Raw genomic sequence first — 27,709 nt, 5'->3', positions numbered from 1 at the left:
GTAGCATCACTTCACAGACTCCAGATCAACCCACTCGGCAATCTATATGTCACCTTGATTTCCTTAGAAAATGTACATGAGGTCTCCTTTCGTGTTGGTCACATGACAGGGTGGACCAATCAACATGGTTACAGAGATGCATTTAAGATTCAGGGCCCAATGTTAAGGGACATAGTTCAATGAGTTGGCTCAATGCTCATTTTCAGGTTCATTATAGTGGAGTTTCAATAATCCTAGTAGGTCACCTTCAGAGCTCATTGGGTATGTCACATTTTAAATAGGTAATTGCATAGCCTATGGTGGCACTGTGGTGTGTTTTATGGTTTTACAGGTGTTTAGTTTGTACAAATCTCATAGGATTTAAACCATATAGAAGAAAATTGGGACTCACACTGATTCTTTATTTTCGTAGTTGGAGAATTGCGACATAAGCAAAAGGCTCTTTTGTAAATGGTTATGTCATGATTTTCTTTACATGATGAAAAATGACGGCGTAGAAGCTACTACTTAATTGCCTACTAGAACATAGAGTGCGCTGTTTAAAAAATATTAAAGATAATATACTAGAAGATTCACAACTTGTTAGCATAAACAGATGTTTCCGAACATGTTATCTGATCATGTATTAATGAAATCACAACATGTTGAGGTCATATGTCTCTGGTGATTGAATGCTTGCCCATTAGATATTCCTTGGTGTTCTGCTCCGGCCTCAGGAGGATGATGTAGCATTTGGGGATGAAGATACACACCAGCAACCCAGCACTGGAGGTCAGGATGGCAAAGATCTCCACGGCCACCATGTACTTACCCTTAGTGCTCAGGTAGGCTGGGATGAAGGCGATCCAGACGCTGCAGAACACAAGCATGCTGAAAGTGATGAGCTGGGATTCATTGAAACTGTCGGGTAACTTTCTTGCAATAGAGGCAACAACAAAGCTCAGAAGAGCCAAAAATCCCATGTAACCGACCACTTCGTAGAACGCAAAGAGAGAGCCTTCATTGCACCGTAAGATCATCTTCCCAGTCTCTGATTTGGTGTCAATGTCTGGGAACGGGGCTGAGTGAACGAGCCACACAGCACAGATCAACACCTGCACCAGGGAGCAGAGAAGCACCAGGCAGCTCGATACTCGGGGATCCACCCACTTTCTGAGCTTGCTGCCCGGTTTAGTGGCATTGAAGGCGATGATAACAGTGATGGTTTTTGCTAGAACTGAAGAAACAGCGATAGTAAAAATGATCCCAAAGGCAGGTTGCTGAAGGAGACACGCTATCTTTGTAGGGCGTCCAATAAAGAGAAAGGAGCAGAGGAAGGACAGCATGAGGGAGAGGAGGAGTGTGTAGCTGAGATCTCGGTTATTGGCTTTAACGAGAGGAGTGTTGTTGTATTTAGTAAAGATTCCCAGCAGTGCAGCTGTCAGTAATGACAGAGAACTTGCAATAAAGGATAAGGTCATACCCAAAGGATCCTCAAAGGAAAGGAAATCTGAGGTCCGTGAAATACAGCTATTTCTCTTTTCATTGGACCACTGGTCTTCAGGGCACTTTAGGCAGTTCTCCATATCTGTAAAAAAGGAGAAATATAGAAGAATGGCTGGGGTGAGACTGAGATCTAATGCATTCCTACATCACAAAGACAAGCCCAGCAAACCACTCTTGTGCTCATGTTCAAGCTGCGGATTGTACTCTAATCTATTCACAGTGCACACACAGTTTATAAACTGAATACTTGTGACTCCAGCCAGCTCAGTACTTTTTGCTTACTCAGTGCCACCTCTCTGTGGGCCATTTTCTCTTCATGTGTATTTTCCTTCTACCTTTTCTCTGTCTCCTTCCTTCCCTTATCTGGGCCGTTGGCTGGATATTGGGCTGCATCTCTATTGGGTGCCATGGGAAGGCTACATAGTGCTCCATGGAGAACCTTCCCTTCTACTTTGCCTATAGAGCATTTACTTCATTCCTCTGATTCTATCCTCACCTCCACAGCTGATCTAATCCACGCACGATATGGGGCCCCACCTCAACTCTCCACTGTCTACTGTACAGCACATCAGTGGAACCTATCCCAAAATCATCTTCATGTTCTTCCAGAAAGTGTTCTGTGTCGGTCTAGTTCACTCCCCTCCCCCAATAAATGGCCATCTCTTACTTCAGAATTCAGGCTGGACGTACCCCATAGTACCCAAAATCATGTAACATCTTCTATATTCCATTTATTACCAATCGGAGGTTGTCCCCCAGCTGTACCCATACATCACAAATCCCTTAAGGGCTCTCCATTCCTCAACCTTTTTTGGCCCCTCAAAGGTCAGACGATGTTCCTCGTTGAACCCTGATTTAGAACATTTGGTAGAAATCTGAGCAATTGTTTCTCCCCTACCTTCAAGATATACTATAAAAACCACCTTACAGCTGCATTGCTACCCTCTATGAGCTCTGCCCAGGGAAGCCCCAGGGGGGTTATGCCCACCGCCCAACACTGGAAGACTCTGGGTAGTCCTCTCAATGAGACTCTTACATGAGTTACTTGTAGATCAGTTGACACTTGCGGTAGGATAGATAGGATTGAAATTCATGTGGCTGCACTAAAGAGACAAGGAAACTTACAGGCTACTGAGCAGGGTAATAAAGCAACTTTGAACACAGATGAGAACATCAATTTTGGGAGGGACCAATGCAACAAAAACTATGCGCGGCAGAGTTGCAATTTATTTCACACAGGATTTAAATTGGAAAACAGCTCCGAAAATGGGTTTAGCAGGCAAAATCGGAAATCGGTTTTTGGGATGGGCAACAAAGACACAGAATAGGTAGGATACTGAGGGGAGGGATGACTGTTATGGGATGGTAAAATGGGATTTATAATGGGAAATGAAAGCCGAATTTTTAAAGGAAAGCAATTACACAGGCAAAATCAGTTTTGTTAGCAAAATGATTTGTTCTACTGAAACAATATTTTAAGAATATTATTAGTAAAAACACTTGACAAAATTGTTGGTTTCGAATAGCAACAATAATGAATGTTAATTTTCAATCGGGAAATGAATTGATTTATTCCAAATGATACTAGGGACTTACACTGGTAACTGAAGATAATAGAAAAGAAATATGCTAACAGATATAGACTAAACAGATTCTTCTAGGGAAAGATAAAACAGAGAATGCTGACAATTTGGGATGTGCCTAGGGTTTTTATGGGACCTTTGTAGGATTTGAACAGGAAGCAAGGTAAAATAGAGGTATATGCAGTTTTTGGGTACTGGATGATAGGATACTTAAAAGGCAAGCTTGCGTTTGGTAATGCGGACAGCCAGCAGGGTCTATAGACAGCAGGGCCACGGATCTGGTCTCGGGCGGTGGGGTCAAGAGAGCTGGTTACTAGGTCCGCTGGGCGCTCCTGGTGGGAACAGCTGGGCAAAGTCTGGTCACTGTGGACAGCGGGTGGGTCAGCTGGGCAAAAAGCTCTGGTCATCAGTGCGTGGTTGCGGAACTAGTTACATACCAGCATCAGAGCAAACAAACTTACAGCAGAGTATTACAAGGTCCAAGGTTCACCGTCCTCCCTTCTGGAGAGGGTACTTAGCTGGCTTAAGTTCCAATCTTTGTCCCTGATGTGCTCGACAGGCTGTGTCAATTAGCGGCCAATAAGCGGCTTCTGCTCTTAGTGCAGGTGGGAGGGCCTTCCTGTTGATCGTTGCCACAGTTGGGAATCTGGGGCCTCCTCCTCTGGCTCTTTTTACTCTTTGCATGGTAAGATGGTTAGCAATGGCGGTTATGACTGGTCTGGTCAAACCTTTCCGAAGAGTATTGGGCCGCGGTGTTAGATAGACATTTGTGTGAGATTGATAGGATTTTAAAGATGATCATTGGGAGCCAGTGCACTGTTTCCCCTCACAGCAGAAATGTGGTCCCGTTTCGGGATGTTGAGCGCGGCACATAGGGCGTTGTTCTGGATTGTCTGAAGTTTATTTAAGTTCTGTTTGGAGGATCCCGCAAATAGGGCAGTACAATAGTCATTAATAATTACATCATTATAATAAAAGCAGGTGACTCGATGTGTACAATCCAAAGGGTGTGAACTTGGACAAACAGAAAGGGAACATGTTTAGACCGAGGACTGTTTGCATCCCTCACCTAATTTAAATTTACATTTTTGGGTAAACTAAAGCTTTGAGTTTGGTTAAATGGCCTGAAAGTATTAGAAACAAAAGATTTGGCTATGGAACATGATACTAGTTTTTCTCGTCCTCTTACTCTACAGAGATATACACTTTCCCTGAGAAAGGGAAAATAAGACTTTTATGGAGTTCACGATGAATTTGTGAGAAACTAGAGACGTGTGTGAACTAAGACTGAACTTGGATTAAAAAAGTATGATTTTGTTGGGTATGAGAACATGAAAATGATATTGATACCCTAAAGCTTCTTTAATTTATGGCCCAAAAATAGGTTTTCCACATCAAAAACATTTGTGTAAATTGGTTAGGGATTCAGAATCACATAAGTCCAAGAAGCTTTGGTGACGGTCTGTTTGGGGTCATCAAATCTCTCTGATTTTAGCGATTTAAATCCTTTCAAATTCGCACAGCATACTTTCTAAGGAATGATGACGCAAATGAGAAGTATCGTTTTCAGGGACGTCATTTCACCAAAATGCCAGGACTAGCGGACGTGACATTACACGGCCCTTGACTTCTGATGACATCACACAAAGTGGTGTTATTTTACCCCACGCTGAAGTGACATCACGGGAAGCGATGGAACACGACCTTTCACCCCTTGACAAGACAGGAAGTGGCATCACATAGCATTGTTCCTAAGTACACTACAAAAAATATGGTTGCGATATCACAATAATGTGATATACATTTCATACAAAAATAGATCACCATATGTAACGTTAATATCAGTGTGTATAGGCCCATATTACCAAATTACTGTGAATGCAAGCAGACGTCAAAGGCAAATGATAATGATGTGTTGTTATATAGCACTTACGCTTATGCACTTTATATAGAACAAATATACATACGATATCATCCAACCTGTGTTGGTACTCATTTATCAACCTTAGAAGGATGAAAGGCTGAGTTGGCCTTGCTGGGATTCAAACCTGCAACCTGCAGATCACACACACACATTGCAGCAATGAGCGCTCAACCCACTGATATATCTTACCGGCTAGAACTATCTTATCGGCTATAGTAAAATGAACAATTAACTGCATGAATGTTGTCAAAGTCCGAAAGCAAATTACACTCTGTAGTGGATACCATTAAACTGGTAAGTGAGATTTAACAGCAGGCCAGTTCATCTGCAGGTCTGGTTCAAGGTTGGCCACATGTGAAACCTGTGTGCATCTACTTTTGAGGCTTGAGAGGTTGGCAAAATACATTCCATTGGGAGGGTTTGTAACCTTGTAATAATGAATATAGAGTAGTGCTGGGAAAGCAGCGCACTCACACGGCATCCCGTACTTTGGGAACTCTTTGCCTCATACATGCAAACAAACATCCTGAACAGCATGCCATGGAGATAGGAAAGATAGACACATTACAACAAAGCATTATTTGTGGCAAAATTAAATCAAGGGACACTTTATGTGCTATAGACAAACATTTCTACACTGAACTGTAAGGCAGGCATGGTATCAAACAGTGAAGACAGATACAAGTGATCTCAGTACAAGGGTGTTTATTGAACTTCAGTGGGTTGGTTGAACGTCTATTTAACCTAAAAATAAGGATGGTTGCAAGCCATGACCATCAAATAATAACAACACAGTCCTAGTTGAGTCTCTGTCAAAATAAAAGGGCCTTTACTAATAAACCTATTGACAATCCTTACTACTAAATACAAAAGGGTGTGGGAGAATAATGTATGCAACAAAGACGGTTGAGCAGTTGGCTTCCCTTCCCCATGTTTTCAGCATGGGGCAAGGTGGCCCGTTCGAGCTTCATACAGACTCTGGCTTCTCTGCCACAAGGGCAGAGTTCAAAGCATAGATATCTGGGCCTTCTGCCAAAGTCTCTTTTCTAATAACAGTCTTTTACTGCAGAGGGCCTGTAGTAACAAACAAATATCAAACAAATATCAAAGTTCCATTTCTATCAGGATCTTCACATGCACAAGTTCTCGCTTCCAGTATTTATCATGGGTCTCCCTCCTTCTGGCTTCGACCACTTTGTACCACAATGTTTACACTTGGTCTCCCTCAGTCGGGCTTGGTCCATGTATCTCCCTCGTTCAAGCTCAGATCCTCTTGATATAAAAATCAAAGACTGCTGATGTTCGATGGGTTTTGCTTAAACCGTCGCAGGACCACTTTGATTCGCCTCACACAATATTATCATCAATCTTTTGGATTTCGTTTCTCTTGGCAGGATAGCTTACAGAGACCTTGGATTGAGCACACTCATGGTGCCGGACCACTCTGTTAACTGTATTGTATTGTATCTTTCCTTCTCAAGTTCAAACATTCATCAGCAGTTTAGATTTACTCATGTTTTTCATCACACGCGTTTGTGATATGATATGGCAATTATAACGCGCCTATACACAAGTTTTTCAAGGCGCGATGTTTAACAATGTTTGTTCATAGCTCGTTATTGAATGTTGCTGCTTGCAACCTTGATTTGAACACAGAACGGTCTTGAATCGCTCTTCCCCAGTCATCCAGGTGTTTTCCCACACTGGTCCACCCCCAGGAATTGGATCCAAAAGCGATGGCCATGTCCTGCTGGCCACCTGGGTGACAGATCCCTGGGGACTAGTGGGGGAGACACCTTCTGGTTTCTCACAGTAAACAAACTTGTAGGCAGCTGTGTAGTTATGGTTAAGTTGCTCAACCCATAGGAAGACCACTTTTTGGGAGGCTTATAAATTTGCTTCTGCTGGGTAAATTTGCATCAAACTTTGCAAATAAAGTATATGGGCCGCTGTGAATATTTGTGGGGAGTTTGGTGAGGTTTGGTTCAGGGGGGCCAAACATATGGGGGGTCCCACATTTGTTTTTCTTTTCCATAGACTGAATGGACAAAAACGTTGCGCACGCGTACAGTCCAAACCGTTGGACATATTTTCATAAAATGTGCAGCTGGATCGGCGGCTGTGTTCCGAAAGTGTGCTTTTTTAAATTTGGTGAAAATCCGTCCTGTACTTTAAAAAAAAGCAGGCAAAATGTACGTCTCAAAAAAATGTGTGATATCTGGCTCCGCTCTGCTGTCCCATTTCCCTGTTTGCGCCGTTGCAAAAGTCTGATTGGCCTGGAGTGTGGCGTGATGTAAGCAGAAATTGGACGTTCCCTTGTGGTTGGCTGGAAGGAAGGGTGATGTGCGTCATAATTTTGTGTAATGCCACCATGTTGTATCCGAGGATAGTGCAGCGCCAAAAGGTGCTGGAATACATGATTTGTGGCATCTGGTGGTGGGAAGAGGGGATCGAAAGGGTGGGGGAGTGAGAAGTGGTTCATCTGATATATTTCATTAGGTGGAAGAAGACGGTGCTGTGCCAGCGGTATCGTGCGTACTGCGCCAAGTTGCGGGTACCTCCTCAGGCAAGTACCTTATGTGGTGAATGCAGGTAGCCTTTGTTACGGCATGATAGATCCTGAGGCAACCCTTTGCTGTGGTGACTACTGGCAGACTCAATTGCAGATGGCGAGTGGACAGCACATGGCATGAGCATTTTCACATAGGGTGTAGTTTGCTGTGTTGTGTGTGGTAAGCTCCTGGTGCCTTGGATGCATGGCTGGAGGCCTTGCACCGAAAAGTAAGTCCACTGGTTGCAAGTAGGTTTCAGCTAGTTGCCTTGTGTGTGTGGTTTTTCAGCATTGTACACATTGTTGGTTGCATGGGTGATTGTTAGCACGTCCTCCAGTTTCGGGTGCTTGGCTGGAGATGGTGGAGTCAACAGTCCTGCAGTGTGTCCAGTGGGAGAAGTGTTGAAATACTGTGTGTATAGAAGTTTATAGGGTTCCAGTGGATGGTTTATGTGGGTGGGTTGTGGCCATTGCGCAGATTACTGAGTACTGAACTGTATTATGATGTACTGGTTCTTTGCAGTTAATAGAGTGTTGAGACAGAGGCAATGTTGTGAAGATGGTGTGGTTTGGTTGGAAGTAGTAAAATGCTATGTGAATGGAAGTGAGTAGGGGTGCCCGAGGCTGTGTTATGTTTGTAGATTCTGCTAACTGGTTACATGTTTGCATGCATGGCTGTATTATATGGTGGGGGTTAGGTAGGACTGCTAAGTTGTGGTACCTGGCCACATGCTCGCATGCATGGCTGCATTACGCTGCAGTGGTTATGGCCATGGCCTAGGCACTTGGGTGCATGGCCGAAGGCTGTAGGCCGTAGGTCATGCCCCCAAGAAGGTAGGCTTTGGCCACACCAGCCGCAATATAATGAAGCCATGCATGCCAACACTGTGATACTGGTATATGGATGCCATAAGTATGTTAACAGAGTCATTTTTGTTATAACCATACGTTGCTGCATCGTAGACAGTTACAACTGTGCATCTCTCCGAGGGTTGTCTCCTTTACAGAATGGTTGTAAAGGACATTTTAGACTTGGTAGAGCACCAGAAGTGAGCTGTCAAGCGTACACCTCTATATGATGTAGGTTATAGCACTTGTTCCACGTTAGGGAGCGACATGCCACCACTTGCGTTTGCTGTGGTTAGCCCCTGAAGGCACCATTTGTTTAGGAAGTGCAGCAAGCTATTGCGACATGTAAGGAATTGCTCTGCATCACACATTTAAAATATGGAGAATGTACACAGCCACTCAGATATAGTTGCATTTCCGTAAAACTTACTTTTACGTACATGGAGACAAGCTACTACTACCTTACACATGGTGCAATGAATGCACAGCTGCCACAATATATAAATCTACATTTACGGGCCCTATCTACTATTTATATGTGGAGTGTCTTACGAATGAATAGTGTATGTTGGCAGACTGTGTGTGCGATGCTGGGCATACGTGGGATGCATGACTATTTTACACACTTTAGTGCCTTTCAGCAGGAGATTTTTCTGGCCCTCTCATTCATGAAAGGAAACAAATTACAACTCCTTCAAAGATTGTATGTGCTTTCAAATGTATGCAGTATAGTGACCTGAACTGGTTGTGTCGCCTGTGTGGAACATTATGGCCATTGGTGAGAATGTTTTGTTGGCAAGTGATACCTGTCTGTGTGTGAAGGTTGTAAGCGTGCAGTTATTTTTGTTTCCATCTGCATTGTATGTTGAAAGCATTTATATTACGTATTGCCTATGTGATTGTATATGTAAGGTGGAACGATTATCGGAATTGCAAGGCCTACACAATATGCTATGGTTTGCATGTTGTACCACTTGCTAAAATAGAATGGAATCACAGTTAGGCATAGATACATAGAGAACGTGTTCGTTAAGGACTTATTCCTGAATGACATGATTGCAGAGAGTGCATGTATGTTGCCATATGCATGAGGTCTGAAAGATTCATTCATGGGTATGTTTTTGCTTTCCAATAGTTGTACTAACTACATTACAGCTTTCTGTGCATCTCCTTGTCAGTTTAACGTGAACTTACCATTTTAGCACAGTAGTCCAATTCCTGTCGTATTCCTGAGACTCTGTAACTGTTTAAAGGATTGTTTGCAGCACTTCTGTGCAGGACTATCATTTGTAAACACAACTGGTCTGAGCCGTTTAAATAAATGTTTTCAACAATTGCTGCATTTGTAATACATTATTGATTGCTACATTTGCATAGTAATGTACACCACTTGTATTTCAAAATTTGAATGGACCAGGCAGTTTTGTGCCTGAGTACTTTTTGCTTATTAGACTTTGTAAACTTTTTTACACTACAATGGTGTGTTGCTAACATTTTCATATGGTGGAAGGTACTTTTGCAAGCAGGTCCAGAAATGCCGGTTAACAAATGTCCTGTTATTCCTGTGTATTTGCGCACTGGACAGGAGTTAATCGTTTGTAATATATTAATTTGGCCTTTCTCGTTGCCTTTTACATGGTGGTCGAGGAACTGCTGCAACGACTTGATAGAGGTGTGGCGACCATTACACATTGATGTGTAAGGCCATTTGTGGATGGGCAGTATTGGGTCGATACCATCGAGAGTGGCATCTACATTTGATGGGGATATTTGTGAAAGCAGTGTTTTTTATTCCATTATGCTATTGTCTCCCTTTTCATAACCTCGTTCAGTGCTCTATGTGGCAAGTTGATTCATTTGCTCTTGTTTCTATGATTCGTCTTTGAAGTATGGCTCTGTGCTGGTGGTGTGACTCTACTCACCTGTTCTGCTGTTGCCAAAGCTATCTATGCTGATATTGCATCTCTTTTGAAGTAGTGGTTGTAGTTTACAAATTAATGTTGGCAGTGGTTTCATTTTGTTTACAATGAATAGAAAGAATTTTCATTTCTAGAGCATTGCAATGTCTACAAGAGCTTCCAGGATTACTGTTCTGCGGTAAGGTTTAAGGGATGAGCGTTATTTCTCCCCTCTACTTATAAGGGTAAAGGACTCTGTGGAGGAACATTTCTTGTAAAATTACTTACTAAAAAACATGTAAATGTGAAACGAAGATGTATTTGGAATATGAAACAAAGATGTGAATTGTGAAATGTTGTAAATGTTTGTTAAACAAACTATAAACAACGTATTGAATTAAAAAAAATAATTAAACAATTACTTTTTTGGAGTGCTTCATTGTTGTGACATTAGCATTTGCACATGGTATATTACCAGTAGTGACAGTTGCACTTTTATTACTACCTTTCTTTTCATGTCTACATTTTGACAGAGCCATTACATTCTCCTTCCTGATAGGTGCTATAGTGTTCGTTAGTGACTGCACTAGCTGTTCCCTTTCAACTTTCAGTCCAAAATCTACTAGAGGTGGATGGCTACTTTTTATGCTTTTAGGTACAGCTGGTCTATTTCTGTGTTGTTTTCTACAGAGTTCCTTTTTGCTAGGCATTCTGTAGCAGCTGGTGCAGAAAAAAGGAGAGTGTGGGTGTGCACATTTTGTGATGTGTATGTGTGCAGCTCTGCATGAATGGATGAATGTGAGGGTTGGAATATAGATAGAGGTGTGTGATTGTGTAATGGTGTGTTAGGGTACGGTGGGAACGCTATATTGCTATGTGGGGGTTAATATAATGGCAGCAACATGATAACACAAAGTGAGGAACTGTTGAGGTGCAATGAGTAACAATGACACAAACACCGGCGGGTTGATGCAATTGTGTACCTGAAAACAGTGCACAAGAACAGTGCACTGTCTCAGTAAGAGGTGAAAATCCACAATAGCAATGCACTTACTTTGTTGGCTGACGAGAGTAGGCTTACTCTGGGTTGCATTTTCAAGGTGACATGCCACTGCCTTTCAGAACAGAGGCACTTATTGCAACTGGGAAAGAAGATAGTAAGAATATATGTTGGTTAATGTTACACTGAGTGCATTTGGAGAATACATTACTTAAAAGAGCAGGGGGATGTGTTGGCAGGAAGACTTAGTGTGGGTGTGTAATTGGATGGCTTTGTATATGAATGGGGACTTGGGAGCATCAGCATTGATGGTGAGGGGGCAAGTGATTCACTTGTAAGTGTGCCATACGATGTGCGGTTTAGCAAGTGTGTGCATTGGTGCACAAGTATTTACTTTACAAATGGAATAGTCCTAGTTGTAGAAGGGTGAGAAAAAAGTTCGGAAAGGTGTACAGCTTGGAAAGGAAAATGTTTGTGTGTGAAATTCCATTACCTTTTCTGCGCACTTATGCTTCCTACATGAGTGGAGCAATTATTTCACTTGTTGGTTTTATTTATCCACATTTATGATTGATACTGTTGTCAAGACACAGATATAATGTTACATTCTGTGAAGTGTGCAAGGTAAGTGGCAGGCACCCTGTTCTCATGCCTGCATGCAATGTGTGTTCCTGGTTTAGGTTCGTAGGATGCATTAGGTGATCCTTTGCTGCAAACATTTTATGAATTTTATAGAAGTGCGGAAAAAAGTAATATAATTGTCAGAAGAAAAGAAGAGAGTAACTGTTAGGATATTGCAATGGCTGATATGGGTAAATTAAAACTTTCAAAGCCTATATCATTGCCAGTGGCATTTGATGGTAGGTGATGGGAGAAATTACTGGATGCTTCTGAGTATGTTATGGATTTGGGTTACATGCCGTGTGCGTGTTTGCTGTGTCAACTGAAGAAGTTGCTGAAAGCAGAGAAGCAGATTTTTCCCACTGCCACAGTGCTTTTCTCATGCATATCACCAAGAAGAGTATGGGACTATCCGATTGTAATTTGTCTGCAGCCAGAGATCGGAAGATGTCTTATAAACAAAAGCATGTCTGAATTGTTGTGCACTGCTGAGATGTTCTACTGTGACAATGACATCCTTAATTCTAGAAATGACTACTTTTGCAATGCAAATGGCATTTCTTTGACTGTCATTGGAAATGGAATTTTGTTTTACAGGATTCCTTGAAGAGGTTCCTGGAAGAATGTATGGAGGAGAAGAAAAGAAACCCCCCAAAAAAACAAAAAAAGAAGGTGTTTGTTTACAAGTACCTACAAAAGAATCAAAATAAGGCTCTTTTCAGAGCCACCACCAAGGACAACATCCCCTACCCTGGTTGAAAGCTGTTCCCCCACTCCCGTACACAGCACAATATGTCCACGGACACTGCAGCATTTGCAGGATCGCAGACGCCACATCCAGACTTTTGAGGATGGCAGGCATGGAAATGGGACTGTGGAGGCTAACGGATTGGCAAGTAAGGTTTCTGGGTGTGGTGTGTAAGCAGAGAGTGCAGTTTTGCCAACTTGGTGACTTTCTTACAATATTTAGCGATAAATCACTCCCCCTAGTGACTTTCTACTGTAAAAGCAGCTAGCAAGAAATGTAGCTACTTTCTTCCATTGGTTTTTGATTGGTTTCCAAACAAATAGAAAAAAGTCACCAGATTTTTTGGTAGCCGTGCAGCTAGTAGTTGACCATTGTTTCTGAATAAATACTCTGTAAACTACACAACGCATCACATTTCATCAAAAACATGCATATGCGTACTAAAGAAAAGTCTGTCACAAAAAGAAGGAAGAGCTATTTACAACTGTGGGCCACTTTTTCATTGGTGTCCAAGACAATGTTATGCCCCCGTTCAACCGTGATGCTGACCTAGCAAGGGGTTATGCAGATCAGAACCAGCTAAGTGAGGTGCATTGGCAGAGCAGTGCATTGTGTCAGTACTGGAACTGTCACATATTGGGTGCTTAGAGGTTCCCATAGTCTTCAAACCTGTACAGCTATTTAGGGCTGAAATAGTTTCTGGTTTGGAAGCGGACAAGGGCGCTGCAGAGGGATTTTACATGTTTTTACCTTTTTCCTCCAATTCATAAAGAAGCAAATTATACTTATTACTATTTCTGAAAGGTATTTACATCTGGCTATGACATATCAACATGCATGCTGTACTGCACTTATGCAGTATGTTATGTAGTGTCATCTGTAGGTCATCAGACCACACCACATGTATAATTAGGCAGCTAGCTGGGTGAAAAATTGAATGAGCGGCTATAACAACCGTGCACTCGACAATTAACCATCATGTACATGGCCAATTATGCAAATTAGGTGATGACGTCATTTAGCTGTTTCTAGCTACTTTTAGGACAGCCAATAGCTCCTTTCCGTACTGAGGAGTTGGCAACACTGAAGAGATCTTGGCAGAAGGTCTGTTTGTAGAGAGGAATGCAGAAGCCTATGGTTATGGTTGTGTGGGTCAGGAGGCAGAGCGTGTGGATTTTGGGGGACTCCTAGATACATTTGTTGAAAGTGCATGCAAAACACTGTGGAGTGGTTGCACATTTTGGATTCTATCATGTGGATGTGCACTGGTATGGAGTACGTGCAATGAAGTTGGTGAATTTGGTTCCTCTTTCTGCCACTTTGGTGACGCTCAATCATCCAGCCATCTTTTTTTTCATTGTGGAGAGAACAGTTTAGGACATGTTACCTGATTCTCTCTGCAATTTTAGATGAAGGAGGCACTTGGCTAGCTTATGGGTATGTTTCCGAACTCCTGCGTAATTTATTTCTTGCATTGCACAGACACAGATGTTGCTGCATTCTTCTTGCTTTGGTGCGCAAATAGAGAAAGCAAGGCGCAATGTCAAGAAGGCTGTTTGGGCCTTTCAGCAAGATGTTGGCAAGTCCTACATCCACAATGCAAATATTACGTTTAGTAGCACAACCATTTTTCCCACAGATGGAGTTCATCTTACTGATGCTGGCAATCATCTTTGTCTGCAAAATATGAAAAATGCATTGCTGCCCTTTTTGCAAGTACATCAAGCATTTTTCTAGTAGGTGTTGCTCATTTCAACCCTTCCAAACACAATAAAACTCCACAAAAAGCCTCCTTTTAGAGCCAGCATCCTTTCATTGCCAATTCTACTTTTGAACTCTGAAAGGTGGCTCTGAAAAGAGCCGTTTTTAAACTTGTTTTTATTTTTTGGTGGTTTTGTATTTCTCTTGGACTTGTAACACAAAACACAGAAGCAAAGGAAGGGAGGGTAGGGAAGTGGCACCAATCACAGGGATAAAATAGGGCACATGCAGACAGAGGAAGAAGTTGGATGGCTCTCACTTAGGTAGTGGACACTCATTCTCCTGCTCCTGGACCGACCCCTCGAGAGCACTTCGAAGTTGCTCCCCCGTGCTGAGTAGCGCGTCGCAGTACATGCACAACGCAATGACCTTTGAAAGGTAAGGGTCTGCTGCTGTGCATATGGCCTGCAAGGCTGATTTAGGGATCTGTTTCCCCTCAGGAGTGTCCCTGGTGGTGGCAGGAGCAGATGCGGAGGTATTTTGGAGGTATTGGGGCACGGTTGAAGCCCTCCCTGTACTTGAATCACCCCCTTCAGGCCTCTCCCTTGGTAAGTGGTGATCCTGCTCCTGTGAATTATGGAAGATAAGATCTCCGTCCTGCTACTTCTTGCAGGGGCTTCGAATGGGATCTAGTTCTTTCACTGATCCATGAAAAGGATTAGTTCAGTCCAGCTGTGACTATGCTTCTCCTTATGATTGGTAAGTCTTTCTTGAGCTCTTGTTATGCTGTTCGTTCTGTTTAATGTCTTCATATGTTGATCCAATTTATGCCCGCAATAATGTCTCTCTTCTGTTTTCTTCCCTTAGATGGAAATGCAGCTTCAATGCAGCTGTGAGACGCGGCCGGATGGAAGATGGATGCTACCGCATTGTTCGACAGCAGGTAAGTGATTGTTTAAGGAAAAGCGCGAAGTATGGCAAAGCGCAACCTTAAACTGACTGTTTTTTCGATTTCTAACCTTGTCTTCTGTTTTTCCTTGCAGACGCTGCTGTTGACGATGGAGTGTGTCGTGCTGCGGTGCCAAGATGAAGATTACGGCGTTCCGGAAAGTGTAAAGATGAATACTTGGTTCGCCGTAGAGATGTACAGGTAAGAACTGCTTTCGCCAGTTGGTAAGTATGCTGGCAGGAAGCAGGATGTCCAGGAAGCAGGATTTTCAAAGGAATGTCTGACTTCAGGCGACGGTGAGCGTTATGCTGCTTGCAAGTGCAGAATAACGTGAAGCGGCTGTCTTGAGAAACAGGGGAGCTTATATAGCTTAGATTGTGGGAATGCCCATTAGGGCCGGTTTACCAGCTACACCCTGCCACTCCTAGAGAGTGAGCACATGCAAATGCAATCCATTAGCAGCCACAACCAAGAATACACTTGGGGCTGCTTAATGGATGGAATGTTCAAGGTTAATGCATCCTGCTTAATGGATGGAATTTTCAAGGTTAATACATCTGAAGTGGTATGTCCATAATAAAAGCTTTTTGGTGTTTAATGAATGTTCTTGTTAACTTTTGTTCATGAGCCTGGTGCCCCTGACGTCATGACCATGACCCCTCAAAAGCACTTTGAATTTTCTCCTCCCCTACAGAGTAGCGTGTCGCAGTACATGCGCAATTCAATAACCTTTGAAAGATAATGGTCTGCTGCGGTGCATATGGCCTGCAAGGCTGATTTAGGGATCTGTTGCCCCTCAGGAATGTTTCTGGTCGTGGCAGGAGCAGATGCAGAGGATGCTGTAGAAGAAAGTAACCTACTGCCTTGTACGAAGGGCACTACCGTCTGAGCTGCTGCCTTCTGGTTTGCTTTGAGATGTTTTCGCATTGAGGTGCTGCTGTAATTATACAAGCCAGGTTTTACGCGACTGAGTGAGTGCATCTCACCTGGTTAGCACGACATGTTGGCACATTTCCTACGCTGGAAAACAGTTTCCACACCCAGCGCTCACGCTGCCTGGAGGCATTGGGGATTTGCTCTACGTCATCCTCGTTCTCCTCTTGATCTATATGTACATCACCACGCCTGTTCCCTTGTCCAGGCCCTTCAGACAGAGGTGGTGGTGGTGAGGGTCAGGGTGTTGGTGCTGCTGACTTAGAGGCAGAAGCAGCAGTCATGGTTGCCATTAGTTGCAAAGGTAATTTAGGAGAGCAGAATTGATCACAAAGCAATCACAGCATAAAGCAATGTGCACCGTGCTCTGCTCTGCAAAGCCACGGCACTGCTGCTTTACATAGAAATGAAGAAGGAAATGGCAGAGTAAGGACTGCAAAGTTTGTGATGTCATCTTTGATGGCATAGGTATTAGTCTTAGCAGCGCACGGGTTTTGGGGTTTTTCGGTTTTACGTGTACCCATGATATGGATAGGTAGTTGGTAGTGCAAAGTAAGTATAACGTCCCTTTAACAAAGTGTTTGCACTGAATAGGCTAGGTTTTACTTAGAGCAACCGAACCCTAACGTGCCGTTCACATTTTTCACTCAATTTGATAGGTTTTTAGTATTCTATTTCTTTTTTAGGAGTTGCAAGGGAGACAACAGGGGTGGCTGTCAGGACCCAAGATTGGAAACATTGGTATCGCTGGCGGTTCCGACTGGTGATCGGTCTAGTCCTCACCCAACATGGCGTCCAACATGACGCTGGAGCTTATATAATCCGGCTCTGCCCACTTTTTGGCGCGTTGTATCTGTTGTTTCACTCTCTCAACGCTCCGACTTTGGATTATCGCCATCCTGTGTATACCTCCTAGTCCTCATGTCTCCTTGTTCCTTCCCTTTATCCCTATTCATTACCTTTCTATTGACTACGTGCTCACTACAGTTCTGCTCTGCGCTCACGAGTGCCGCTGTTATATCTGCTGCGGTACCCCTCCGCTTCCCTATTTTCTTTCTTTGCTCTAGATATTCAACCTACCTTACTTCAACCTGGTACTCCGGCCGCGAGGGTGCTTCTCGCACTGTGTTCCGTGTCCGGGAACAGGAGCTTCCATCCTGGACTTGCTATCGGCTGTTCCTTCAGCCCTTCGGACTGGTAATTTCTTTCTTTCACAGACACGGAAGCGCTGTGCTAGTCGCCTCTGCGATTCTTTAGCCTTTGTTACTTTTCTACCTTTTTATGATTTCTCGGCGTAATACCTTCTGGCGAGTTGTTCCTTTCCGTTTCGTCGCGGTGGGTTAGCGCTGCTTCAGACTACTTGAGACATTTCAGTTGCCTTCTCCCTGATTTGGTACAGTAGTCCTTTTTCTGTTGCTTCTAACTTCTATATCCTTTTCTTTTCTTTACCTTCTCTTTCCTACCCTTATCACAGGGTCTGCTACCCCTTGACTCCGTACCTTGGTTTTTGTCTCTTGGATTCCTGCCTTCAGCTACACTGACTACGTCATCACCCCTGACATCTTGGAACTGCAAATTATAGATCTGTACCATCTAAAGGACCTACCTTCCGAACCCATCTATGGACTAGGGTTTTTTCCGCCTTCGGGCTTTTTCCCTAGAACTGAGGCTGGCCCCCTGGGGTTCCCCGGTGATAGGTTCACTCTTCTGTCAAGGTGGCCTCCGGAGGGGCCAGACCTTATCTTCACGAAAAGAAGACCAGAACACAGAAAAGCAAGGTTCCAAGGACTAAGGAGAAGCCAGGCAAGGTTGAGACTGATCCTTGTGTACGTACCTCGGAGGAGTCAGGTGAGGAGAAAGGGGAGGTGGACTTGGATTCGGACAGTGGCATGGGATACCTCAAGGGTTGCAGATGCAACCCCTGGTGACCCCAATGACATTGTTAATTGTTTTGTTGGAACATTTATGATCTTTTAATAGTGTGTAAGGGTTGTTTTTAACAATCCGTATCACTATCCAGATCATATGTAGCTACTCACCATCTATAGTGAAGGCCGACTGGAAAATCACACCCATCAAATATATCCTTTCCCAGCTCTAGTGCCATCTAGACAAATTATTGATATGGTTCACTAAAAATCACTATAAGTCATTCTTATTCATGAGAAGGGCAGTATGGGAGACTGCTCTTAGCACCAAAGCACTGGACCATCAACCAGGGCCAGAAGTAGAAGAAGAGGCAAATGGAGTAAAGAAGTTAAGCCCAACATCAAATGACAGAGGAGGGCAACATAGCTTTAAAAATTTCAATATTTTCTAATTTTGCATTCCTTTCCCAATGTCCTTTCTAATGTCGCTGGAATACCGGCCAACGCAATTACCGTTACCACACTTTGGCGTGATGGTACTACCGCCAGGTTACAAGTGGCGGTAGCGGTGTAAGTAGGACTCAATGAGGCATTTTTCAGCACAATTACTGCAGCGGTAGTTGCGCTGCAGTAATTGGACTGAAAGTGGGCAGAACGTTGGCGGATTTACGTCCAGCTCAGAGCTGGAGGTGAATCTTCCAACTTCCCCCCAAACTCCTAAATTGACGGTGCAGTAATGTGGCAGTCGCGCTATTACTGCCACATTTATACAGCACAGCACAACTTGTGATGAGGCCCATGAAACACAATGTTTGCCTGGTTTCCACATTATTCAATAAATATTGATATGTTACCCACCAGTGGCGTTTGTGATCTCTCCTTCAGGACAGAAGGCGCACTCGTAGCAGCATATTGGCTTTTCCTCCAGAATGACTTTTCTGTATCCAGGAAGACAGCTCTCACGGCACACGGAGCGGGGAGTCTGAGAGGGATGAGACAAAGGACATATTTGTTAATATCAGAGGCTACAGGTTATGAGGTGTAATTGACAAAGAACATATCTGATAATAACACAGGCAGTGGGATGTGAGGAGTAAATGACAAAGGGCATATGTGATAATAATCCTGCCCCATGATGTCATAATAGGGACAGGAACACAAAGGTCCTTTTATGCGATAATAGCTGTGAATGATTGTCCTCTGCTAAATGAATCATCCTATTTTTTCTGACCTTTAGGAAGTGTATCCTTTAAGGGCCTGTACTGGGTACCCCTTCAAGCATGCATCATTTTCAAGACAGTCTGCATCACGTACAAAGCAGTCACAACCAAAACACCACTGCGCCTGTTTGAGAAACTCATTGTTTCTGGAGGCCAATGCACCACCAGAAGCCCTATGAGGCAGGAAGAAAAGAACTGCGAGAGGGAACTAGAAACCAGCGCTTTTCCTGCATATACCCAGTCTCTGGAACAAGTTATCAATGTACAGAGGACTGGCTCCTTCTGCATTTAATGAAGGAGCTACAATTCAAAATAGATCTTGCCAATGACTGATCTCTCTTCACAACCCCAGTTCTCCCCGCAAGAGCTGCCATCTGCCTGCACCCCCTACCCAACCCAGTTACATTTGCTGGATCTTGATCAAATGTGTAATCCAACTAGAGTGGGCTTTTTAATACTGCTGTGGATGGATGGATTCCAAATGGTAGGTCGGCCACACAGGAGACTGCCCGTGGGTGGTATCGGTGTGCGGTATAAATCAACATAATATAACATAACATGCGTTATGAGCCCAAAAAGATAGTGTCAGTGATTTACACTGGGGACCTCCTGCTGGCTGGGAGGTGTGTCAGAAACCTAAGGGTGTTCTCACATTTATTCCATAGGGGTCCTCTGTTCAGGTGTCCAGGGAAGGCCCTTCGCTTTTGGATCCCAAACCTGGGGGTGGATAAGCAAGGGAGGATCACCTGGGTGGAGGATCCTTAGAGGTTGGAATGGGAATGCCGAAGGTGACCTAACAACTAGGACTGGGGTTTTTTTTGGATTGAGGTCAGGACCGTGCCCCTAACACACTAGAACATTTTTACTAAAGGGATCCTGCACCTCACTTACACTCCTTTTCTAATGAGATAAATGCTCACAATAGCCCCTAGAGGGTGTGCAACTCCACAGTTCAAACCAAAAGACAATTCTGGACCATTGTAAATTAAGAAAAATATATATATTTATTTTATTCATACCATATTTCAGTCTATTTTTTAAAAAACAAACACAACCTGAATGGGGTTGCAATGTACACCTTTTATTTTTAAATGTAGAAAAATATTGTCTAACATACATTACCTACTTGAACGACACATCAAGTTTGACACAAATCAGAAAAAGGAAAAAAAGAGGAGAAAAGCAAGTGGCAAATTAAGTAATTAACTAGTAACACTGGGTTCAACACAAACAACCTCCACCTAAATGTTATCACTAACACAATTCATCACCACATACACAATGGGTAAAAAAGTGCATTTACATAAAATCACATTAAGAACCTACAAACAATTCTGAGGAAAAGCAAACAACGCTACTAGTAAAGCTATATACGTGTAACATTTAGCTGCCTAGAACTTTATCCTTAGGTAAGTTCGGATTACTCAGTAAATTTTTAATAAATACAAACTGTTAATGCTCTATTACAGCCGTGTCTTAATCACACGGTATCTTCATCCCGACATGTTTCTTTCCCTAAATATGTGGATCTTGTGCAGGGAAATTCTTCAGGGGTATTGCTTCAGAAAGACAAACAGTATAACATTAAATACAGTTGTATAATGTTGGTTCCTTATAGAGAAACATGATTTGGCCGGGAGTTGCAGCCCTCAAGGGTTTTGTTCTTGTTATACTTAGTTATAACCTTATGGAAAAAGGGAGGAGGAGAAAAAGAAATGGACACACCATCAAAGTGGGTTGTGTTGGGCTCAGAACAAAGTCAAGCATGCTTCTCAACCTTAGTTTGTAATTAACTTGGTGAGGCTTACCACACTGCAAACTTATGCTAAAGTAAGAGGTGTAAGGGGCGCTGCTTTTAAGTTTGGCACTGATTCCCTAAAGAGAAAGGAAGAGAAAATAACAAAATAACCCCAGTTCAGTGTTGTATCTAGACAAAGCGATTGTTCACTGTAAAACAAAGTACAGGTAGCACCGGAAGTCTGGGCCGCAGTTATCCATAGATTTACCAAGGTGCACCGACAAGCCTTGTCTAATTTCAACTTAGCATCCATCAACAATGAGATTTGAGAATACTAAAGAGTTCATAATAAAGGACTTGTAAAGCCATATGAATGTGGCAGGACCTAGTCTCAATAATTAATACTAAGGGTTCGAAAATGAAAGCAAGAACCTCAGATCACAGTAAGCAGAAAACAGGGAGTGGACGTGTGTATAAGGCAGTTGGAATATCAAGACAGAATCCAGCCAACCAAAAAGTGTACTTGCACCCATGCTAAGCTGATGTCAGAAAAAGCTTCCTGTCATACCAAAGACCCTAGTGAACACACCTATTTAATTGCAACTGGTGCAATTCGTTAAATGCTTATTAGGAAGGAAAGTAGAACGCATACCTGACAGGGCGTGAGGGAGAAGTCCCTTCTTGATCAGGTTTTCCTGCAAGTCTCTATAGCCGTTTTCCATGGAGTGTCAGCTGCTGGTTAGATTCAGCTGTGTGGGTTCTAGTGTCAAGGTTTTTTAATGAAGCTGTTAAAACAAATGCGATAGCGCAACAAATGAATACTCTTTCTCACTCCGGCTCGCATGTCTTCATCTGCATTTTTTAATGTATATGGTTATTGTTTAATATATTAAAAACCGCTGTTGTGATAATAGCGTAATGCACGAAGTCCCATGATTTTGGGTCAGTGCAGGGGACCTCCTACAGTAGATATCTCCAGTCATTGTAAAGCCATGCTAGCACTGGCTGCATACGTGAATTTTACAAGAAAAACGGCCAAGTGTTTGCAGCTGTGCGTAATGAATACGATACTCCCCCGTATGTTAATGGAAACTAAATCTCAAACCGCCTGCATACGCCCAAAACGAGTGATTGCAAATCTTTTCCTATGCGGGTATTAACTCAAATTAAGCTAAATCTAGCTGTGCACAGAAATAATATAACAGGCAATTTCTTACCTTGCAGCTAGTCTTCCATGCTCCTGGTTCTTGGCGTCTGTGATTGCTCAGTATTGCCGTCGGATCTGGTCGACTGATCCCTTCGGCAGTCACACTGCTTAAAGCCTCACTCTACCGGAAGTGGGAAATTAGGCTCCCGTGACAAACAGACGGCGTGAACACTAGTGCGTTAAAGGCAAACGCATTTTTGTTCTTACTGAACCTCCATGGTAGTGCAGTGGTAACACACACCTGCTGTGCAATGAAAGAGGCAAAAGCAGGTGGGGACCCGATTCTAACACATGACTGAATGCCAAAAAGTTAGCACAGTGAATGTCTATAATGTATTGTAAATCTAAAACTTGCTATATGCTATCAGATATATATAATATAAAATGACACTCCTTTGTTGTAAAACAAGTGGCGAAATTGCCTAGCTACTCGTATTTCTGTACTCGATCTAAATTTATTAAATATGGCGTTTGGTCACTTCATGTAGCATACTTAATCTAATAATCAGGGATGGATTCAGAAATTAGTATATAATAAAAATGTCTGAAAACAGATGTCTAAACTGAAAAAACCTTATATGCATAAATTGGCCTTATTTCTCGCAGTATATGGGGCCTGTATTTGCCCTTCTTTACAAAGACTTCCAGTCGATCAATTCATTTAGGCCGGTGTCAACTGAATAAGTCTTTGTTCCTGATTGATGAGTTTTTTCTTATTGACTAATGTTGGTTCTGTTGAATCCAACTGTAGGAGTATGCTCCACGTGAGTGACTCAGGTGTGTGGTCCATGGCCAAAAAATGGCCTACCATTGGGGCTGTTGTGTTGCGATTGCGTATGCAACTTTTATGTTCTGTGATCCTCTGTTTCACTTTCCTTTCGGTCATCCCGATTCTGGCACGGGCACCAAATGACATAAATAACCATTTTTGAGTTGCAATTCGTAAATTGTTGTTGTAGCCATGGTCTCTTCAGACCTAAGTCTACCTCTTTGGTGCGTTTGGTACTGGCACAACAACTACAATTGCCACAGGGAGTGTGACCTATAGGTTTGCTCATGCCCCAGGATTCCGTGAGCGTTTTTTGGGGTTGTTTGGCAGAGATGTCATTTCTGGTCACGAGATCTTTGATGTTTGGACCTCTTTTAAACGCACATAATGGGCATTGAAGAGGGCATTCACCTCCACTCAATATGAGTGGAGGTGAGACACAGCATTTATCCCTATCGAATTCTAACGACTCCTCCCCTACCTCAGAGTTCGTGGTCTAATGTCAACCACACCAAATTGGCCTTTTCCAACCCTACAACACACTGTGGTACGAAGGGGACACCAAGGAAGAAAGTCTATTTTTTCTCATACACCTTGTGTTAGGACTAGTCCAGGATCCAGACAAATTGAAGTACCACCATCCTTTCAATACCAAATCCATTCTGGGAAGAGGTGAAGAGGAAATTACCCTAAATCTGAAGACATTTTCAGTTTCCCTTCTCTCATATCTGCCAAATACTAAGAAGAAGAAAGCAGCACCAGTAATAATGCAAGAAACATCACTAGCGTACTGAGAGAAAGAGTGTGCCAGAGGGCGAGAAACAGTATTCCCCCTTTCCTGGAGATGACCCATCCTACCCTCCCTCCACCTTTATAGGCTACTGTGACTGGGATGAAGAAGAAGAAGAACCCTAGAAGCTTTAAAGGTCAGGCATGTCCCAGTGATTGGCTTGATTGGAGTCAGGCAAGCCAATCAAAGAAGGCACACCTGAGAACCCTTACAAGAGTACAGGTGTGTAAAAGACGGAACATCAGTAGAGCACAAAGAGAGCGAAGAGCAGCAGGGAGATTAATCCAGCCCATGAATGTCCAAGAGAGAACGGAGTACCGAATCGCTAGAGGTCTGCACTGGAAGGCAGACAGTTTTCATTTGGTGAGGGAGCCGCATCTTCAGAGAGCCATGAGAGGAACCAAAGTCAGCCGCGAATGCTTGCAGTCCCTTATTGTTTGGCCAGAAACTGCACGTTACCCTGGCTGGGGGAACAAGGTGAGTGCTGTCCGAGGGGCAGGTGGGAAGACCCTGACCTCAGAGAAGGAGGAGAACACCAGCAGCCCAGACTCTGCCGCGGGTGACTTTCTATGTACGAAAAACTCCTGTTGTGCGTCTACTCTGTATAGCTACAGAGTAGCTGTGGGATTGCATTCGATCGTCACACTCTTAAAGGTGTACGAGTTGAGGATTGAATGAAAAGCCTAAGCGTTACTTGACAATCAGGGGAAACATTGTATGGAACTGCAACTCCCGAAGTTGCTGACTGAGAAATGAAAGAGGTTGCTAAAGGGAGCTAGAAATGTGCGAGCAAAAACACAGAAGTGTATAAATGAAGATAAAAAAGCCAGAATCAGTCAAGAGAGCCAGAAGGACGTATGGGTCAGAGAGAAAGAGACCACATGAGGAAAAACACAATGTGGAGAGAACCCTGAAAAGAAGTGAAAGTCCTAAAGTATTAGGAGGGGCAAGAGGAGTGCCCAGAACATGTGGAACTAAACTTCAAGACACAATAAGAGGCTAAGGGCTGAACAGGGGTGACTGGCTGCGTGACCTGTAATGGGTGGACCATATTGTCTAAAACAGGACCCAGAATAGGAAACCCTGACATATTGAGAAAAAGCCCTGCGGCCCAACGCTGAGCCAAGTAAAAAGAGCCACTGGTTGCACAACCTGTGATGGGGGAACGTGCGGCATGCATACTACACCGTGACCAGGGGGCCTCCAACGAAAGCGCTGTCAGGTGAGAGGAGCCTGTGAACATTGTTCTGAAAGAATGAACTATATTGAGCTTGTGGAAGGGAACCCTGTGCCTTGAGAGAATACAAGACTGTTTTTGTGAAGTTAGTGTTTTTGTGAACTTTTGTCAATTGAATATTTCATGAACCTGAAGCTTGGGCAAGGGCGTCATGAACTTCCTAGGAACTTTTGTGTTGAAACTGAACGTTTGATTTGAAACCTTGTATGGATGGAAGCCAGAGACTAAACCACCAGCGGGTATAGGTCTTGCAAGATCCTGTTATGAGAACTGTGCCCCGACTTGGGGAAGGGAGCTGGCAATTGCTCCAGACTTTACGTTAAACACATTTGAGTTGATCCATCTCTTCACTATAGTTTTTGTCTTAGTTGTGAGGGCAAGCATAGGTTTGGACACATACAGACTTTTTGATTTAAACTTCCAGACATTGACATTCTTTAGTTTATTTAGGCAGGGAAATGCTGCCAAAGTGATATGGCCAGTTAGGCATTTCACCCATCCTGACCAATCTAATAAAAGTTTTCAAACTGTAACACCTGTGTCTGTAACTCTCATGATACTATACCTGTCTCACAGGTGTGTAAGAGCTTTACTGACATCTACAAGACACACACATGAGAACTTTCTGCTAGTCACATGCTAATGATAAATCAGCAGGATACATTTGCAATACAAGAAAGGCTTGTTAATTTGCACCTCTGGACTAATTAGCACTGACTGTTCAACCAATACCTGGTTCCTCTCGCCCACTGCATAGCTGCTCTCTGCTCCAACTTTCAGTGTTATGTGGATGACACTCAGCTCTCTTTCAGGCTCCCCTTGCCCGCCTCTACTCCTTCCCTCATCCCTGGCTGTCTGTCTGCAATTCAAAAGTGGTTTGCCGCTAATGATCTCTGCCTCAATGCAAGTAAGATGGAAATCCTCTTCATTGGAACACCAGCACCCTCCTTTCCTCTCTCTCTCTGGCTGCCCACTCTGGGTCTTGTTCCTTCTCCTACCTGTGAGGCTAAGAACCTTGGGGCCATCTTGGACTCCACACTCCCTTTCTCGCCTTACATTTCTGACGTCTCTAAGAAGTCCAACTATCAGCTGCACCTCCTCAGCGTTATTCTTCTCTTCCTCACTTTCCCACAGAATCTCATTGTCTCCAAAGCTCTGGTCCTTCCAAGGCTCAACTACCGCAACAGCCTCTTTCGAAAGCTTCCTGCCTCTACTCTCAGTCCTCTATAACTTATCCAGAACAGGACTGCGAGAATTGTCCTTAGCCTCAAGATCTGAAATCTCTTCATTAGCTCCCAGTGGCGGCAAGGGTGAACTTCAAGACCCTCTGCAAGGTCCACAGTATTTCTGGGGCCTGGGTCTGCACTACCTACAACTTTCTCTTCCTAGTATCTCCCTTCTTGAGCTCTCCGCTCATCCACCTCCAACTGTGTGAGGGCAGCTGCTTTTCAAGCAAAGAGTTAGGGGCAGATTTCTTTCTTCGGCTGGAGCCTCACTCTGGAACAGCCTCCCTGCCTCTCAAGCTCAAGCAGAACCATCTTCATTTCCTGAAGCAACTCAAGACCTTCCTCTATTGCTTCCACTTTCTCTCATCCATACCCCTCCTGATTATCCGTCTGTTCGACGCACCTTGATTACCAGGCCCCCATCTGAACTTGGGACCTGGTCCTTACCTGTCCAGTTGCACCTTGCACTGCCTCTTGGCCCCCCAAGCACTTGTGGTCTGTATCTGTAACCCTACAGTCCACCCACTCTCTTCACTTATTAGCCACATGCTGGCTGCACCCTCTGATTACTGGCACTTAGTCACCAGTTGGCTGTACTCCATTACTTGAATTTCTCCCTCTCCCCACCCTTGTGCACTTCTCCACTCCTCCTACATCCCTCTTGCACTCCCCACCCTGCACTTGCATGATCTGAATGACACAAGGCCTAGAAAGATCATTGTTTTGTCCTCCCTTTGTTTTCCCCTCCTTGTCTTGTCGCGTCTAGAAACACTTGTGTACAGGAGCATTATAAATGCCATATCATATCATATCATACGAACTGCCCTTCAGAGGGACATTTGTACATGTCACTCTTTTTTATTGCCCTCTCATCAACATATATTATCACTGTTATGCTGAGGAGTCAACTCCAATACATGACGGATAGAAATGTGTGAGACGCTGCCTATCAATTTGTCACTAGGTGTTTCCTTGTCAATCAACCGAGGTTCAAAGGACCTACACATGCATTTCCTGTCCCCAACACATGGGGACTCAATTCTAGGTGCACAAGCACACTTCATATCCAGAGCTTTGGTGGCCTAAATGTTAGGACAGTTACCCAGGATGAAGAGAGCATCCGAACAGTATTGGTAAAGAGAATTTGCTGACAATGAAATTACATCAACCAGTCAAAGGAGCAACCCACACGGCAGGACATACACTAGACGCAATCTTTGCCAACAAAAGTGGACCAAGGGGCTGTTTGGCTGTGGACGCTGTGAGTCCTGCTCTGTCTCTGAACGTCGTCCTCAAGGCGAAGTTTGCTACTTGTGGAAATGTGGCGAAAATCCATCTGAAGCACTCTCTAGTAACTATATTCTTTTTTCACGTGTGCAAAGACTCACAGACTTTGTGTATGGACTTTGTGT

General features: G+C 43.6%; 1 protein-coding gene across 1 annotated transcript in view; it reads right to left on the bottom strand.

Moving 5' to 3' along the window:
- Nucleotides 1–650: 650 nt before the first annotated feature.
- LOC138568886 (vomeronasal type-2 receptor 26-like) overlaps nucleotides 651–27,709 on the bottom strand; it is a 121,867-nt gene continuing 94,808 nt past the window's right edge. Inside the window, exons 5-6 of the mRNA XM_069646666.1 lie at nucleotides 18,969–19,092; nucleotides 651–1,567 (exon numbers count right to left, since the gene is read on the bottom strand). Coding sequence (XP_069502767.1) covers nucleotides 651–1,567; nucleotides 18,969–19,092 — 1,041 coding nt within the window. The remainder of the gene's footprint in view (nucleotides 1,568–18,968; nucleotides 19,093–27,709) is intronic.

Source organism: Ambystoma mexicanum, chromosome 2q, assembly GCF_040938575.1.
Source record: "Ambystoma mexicanum isolate Mex_15411 chromosome 2q, UKY_AmexF1_1, whole genome shotgun sequence".
Taxonomy (NCBI): domain Eukaryota; kingdom Metazoa; phylum Chordata; class Amphibia; order Caudata; family Ambystomatidae; genus Ambystoma; species Ambystoma mexicanum.
The sequence above is the reverse complement of the archived record's forward strand: the minus strand, read 5'-3'. Positions and strand labels throughout refer to the sequence as shown.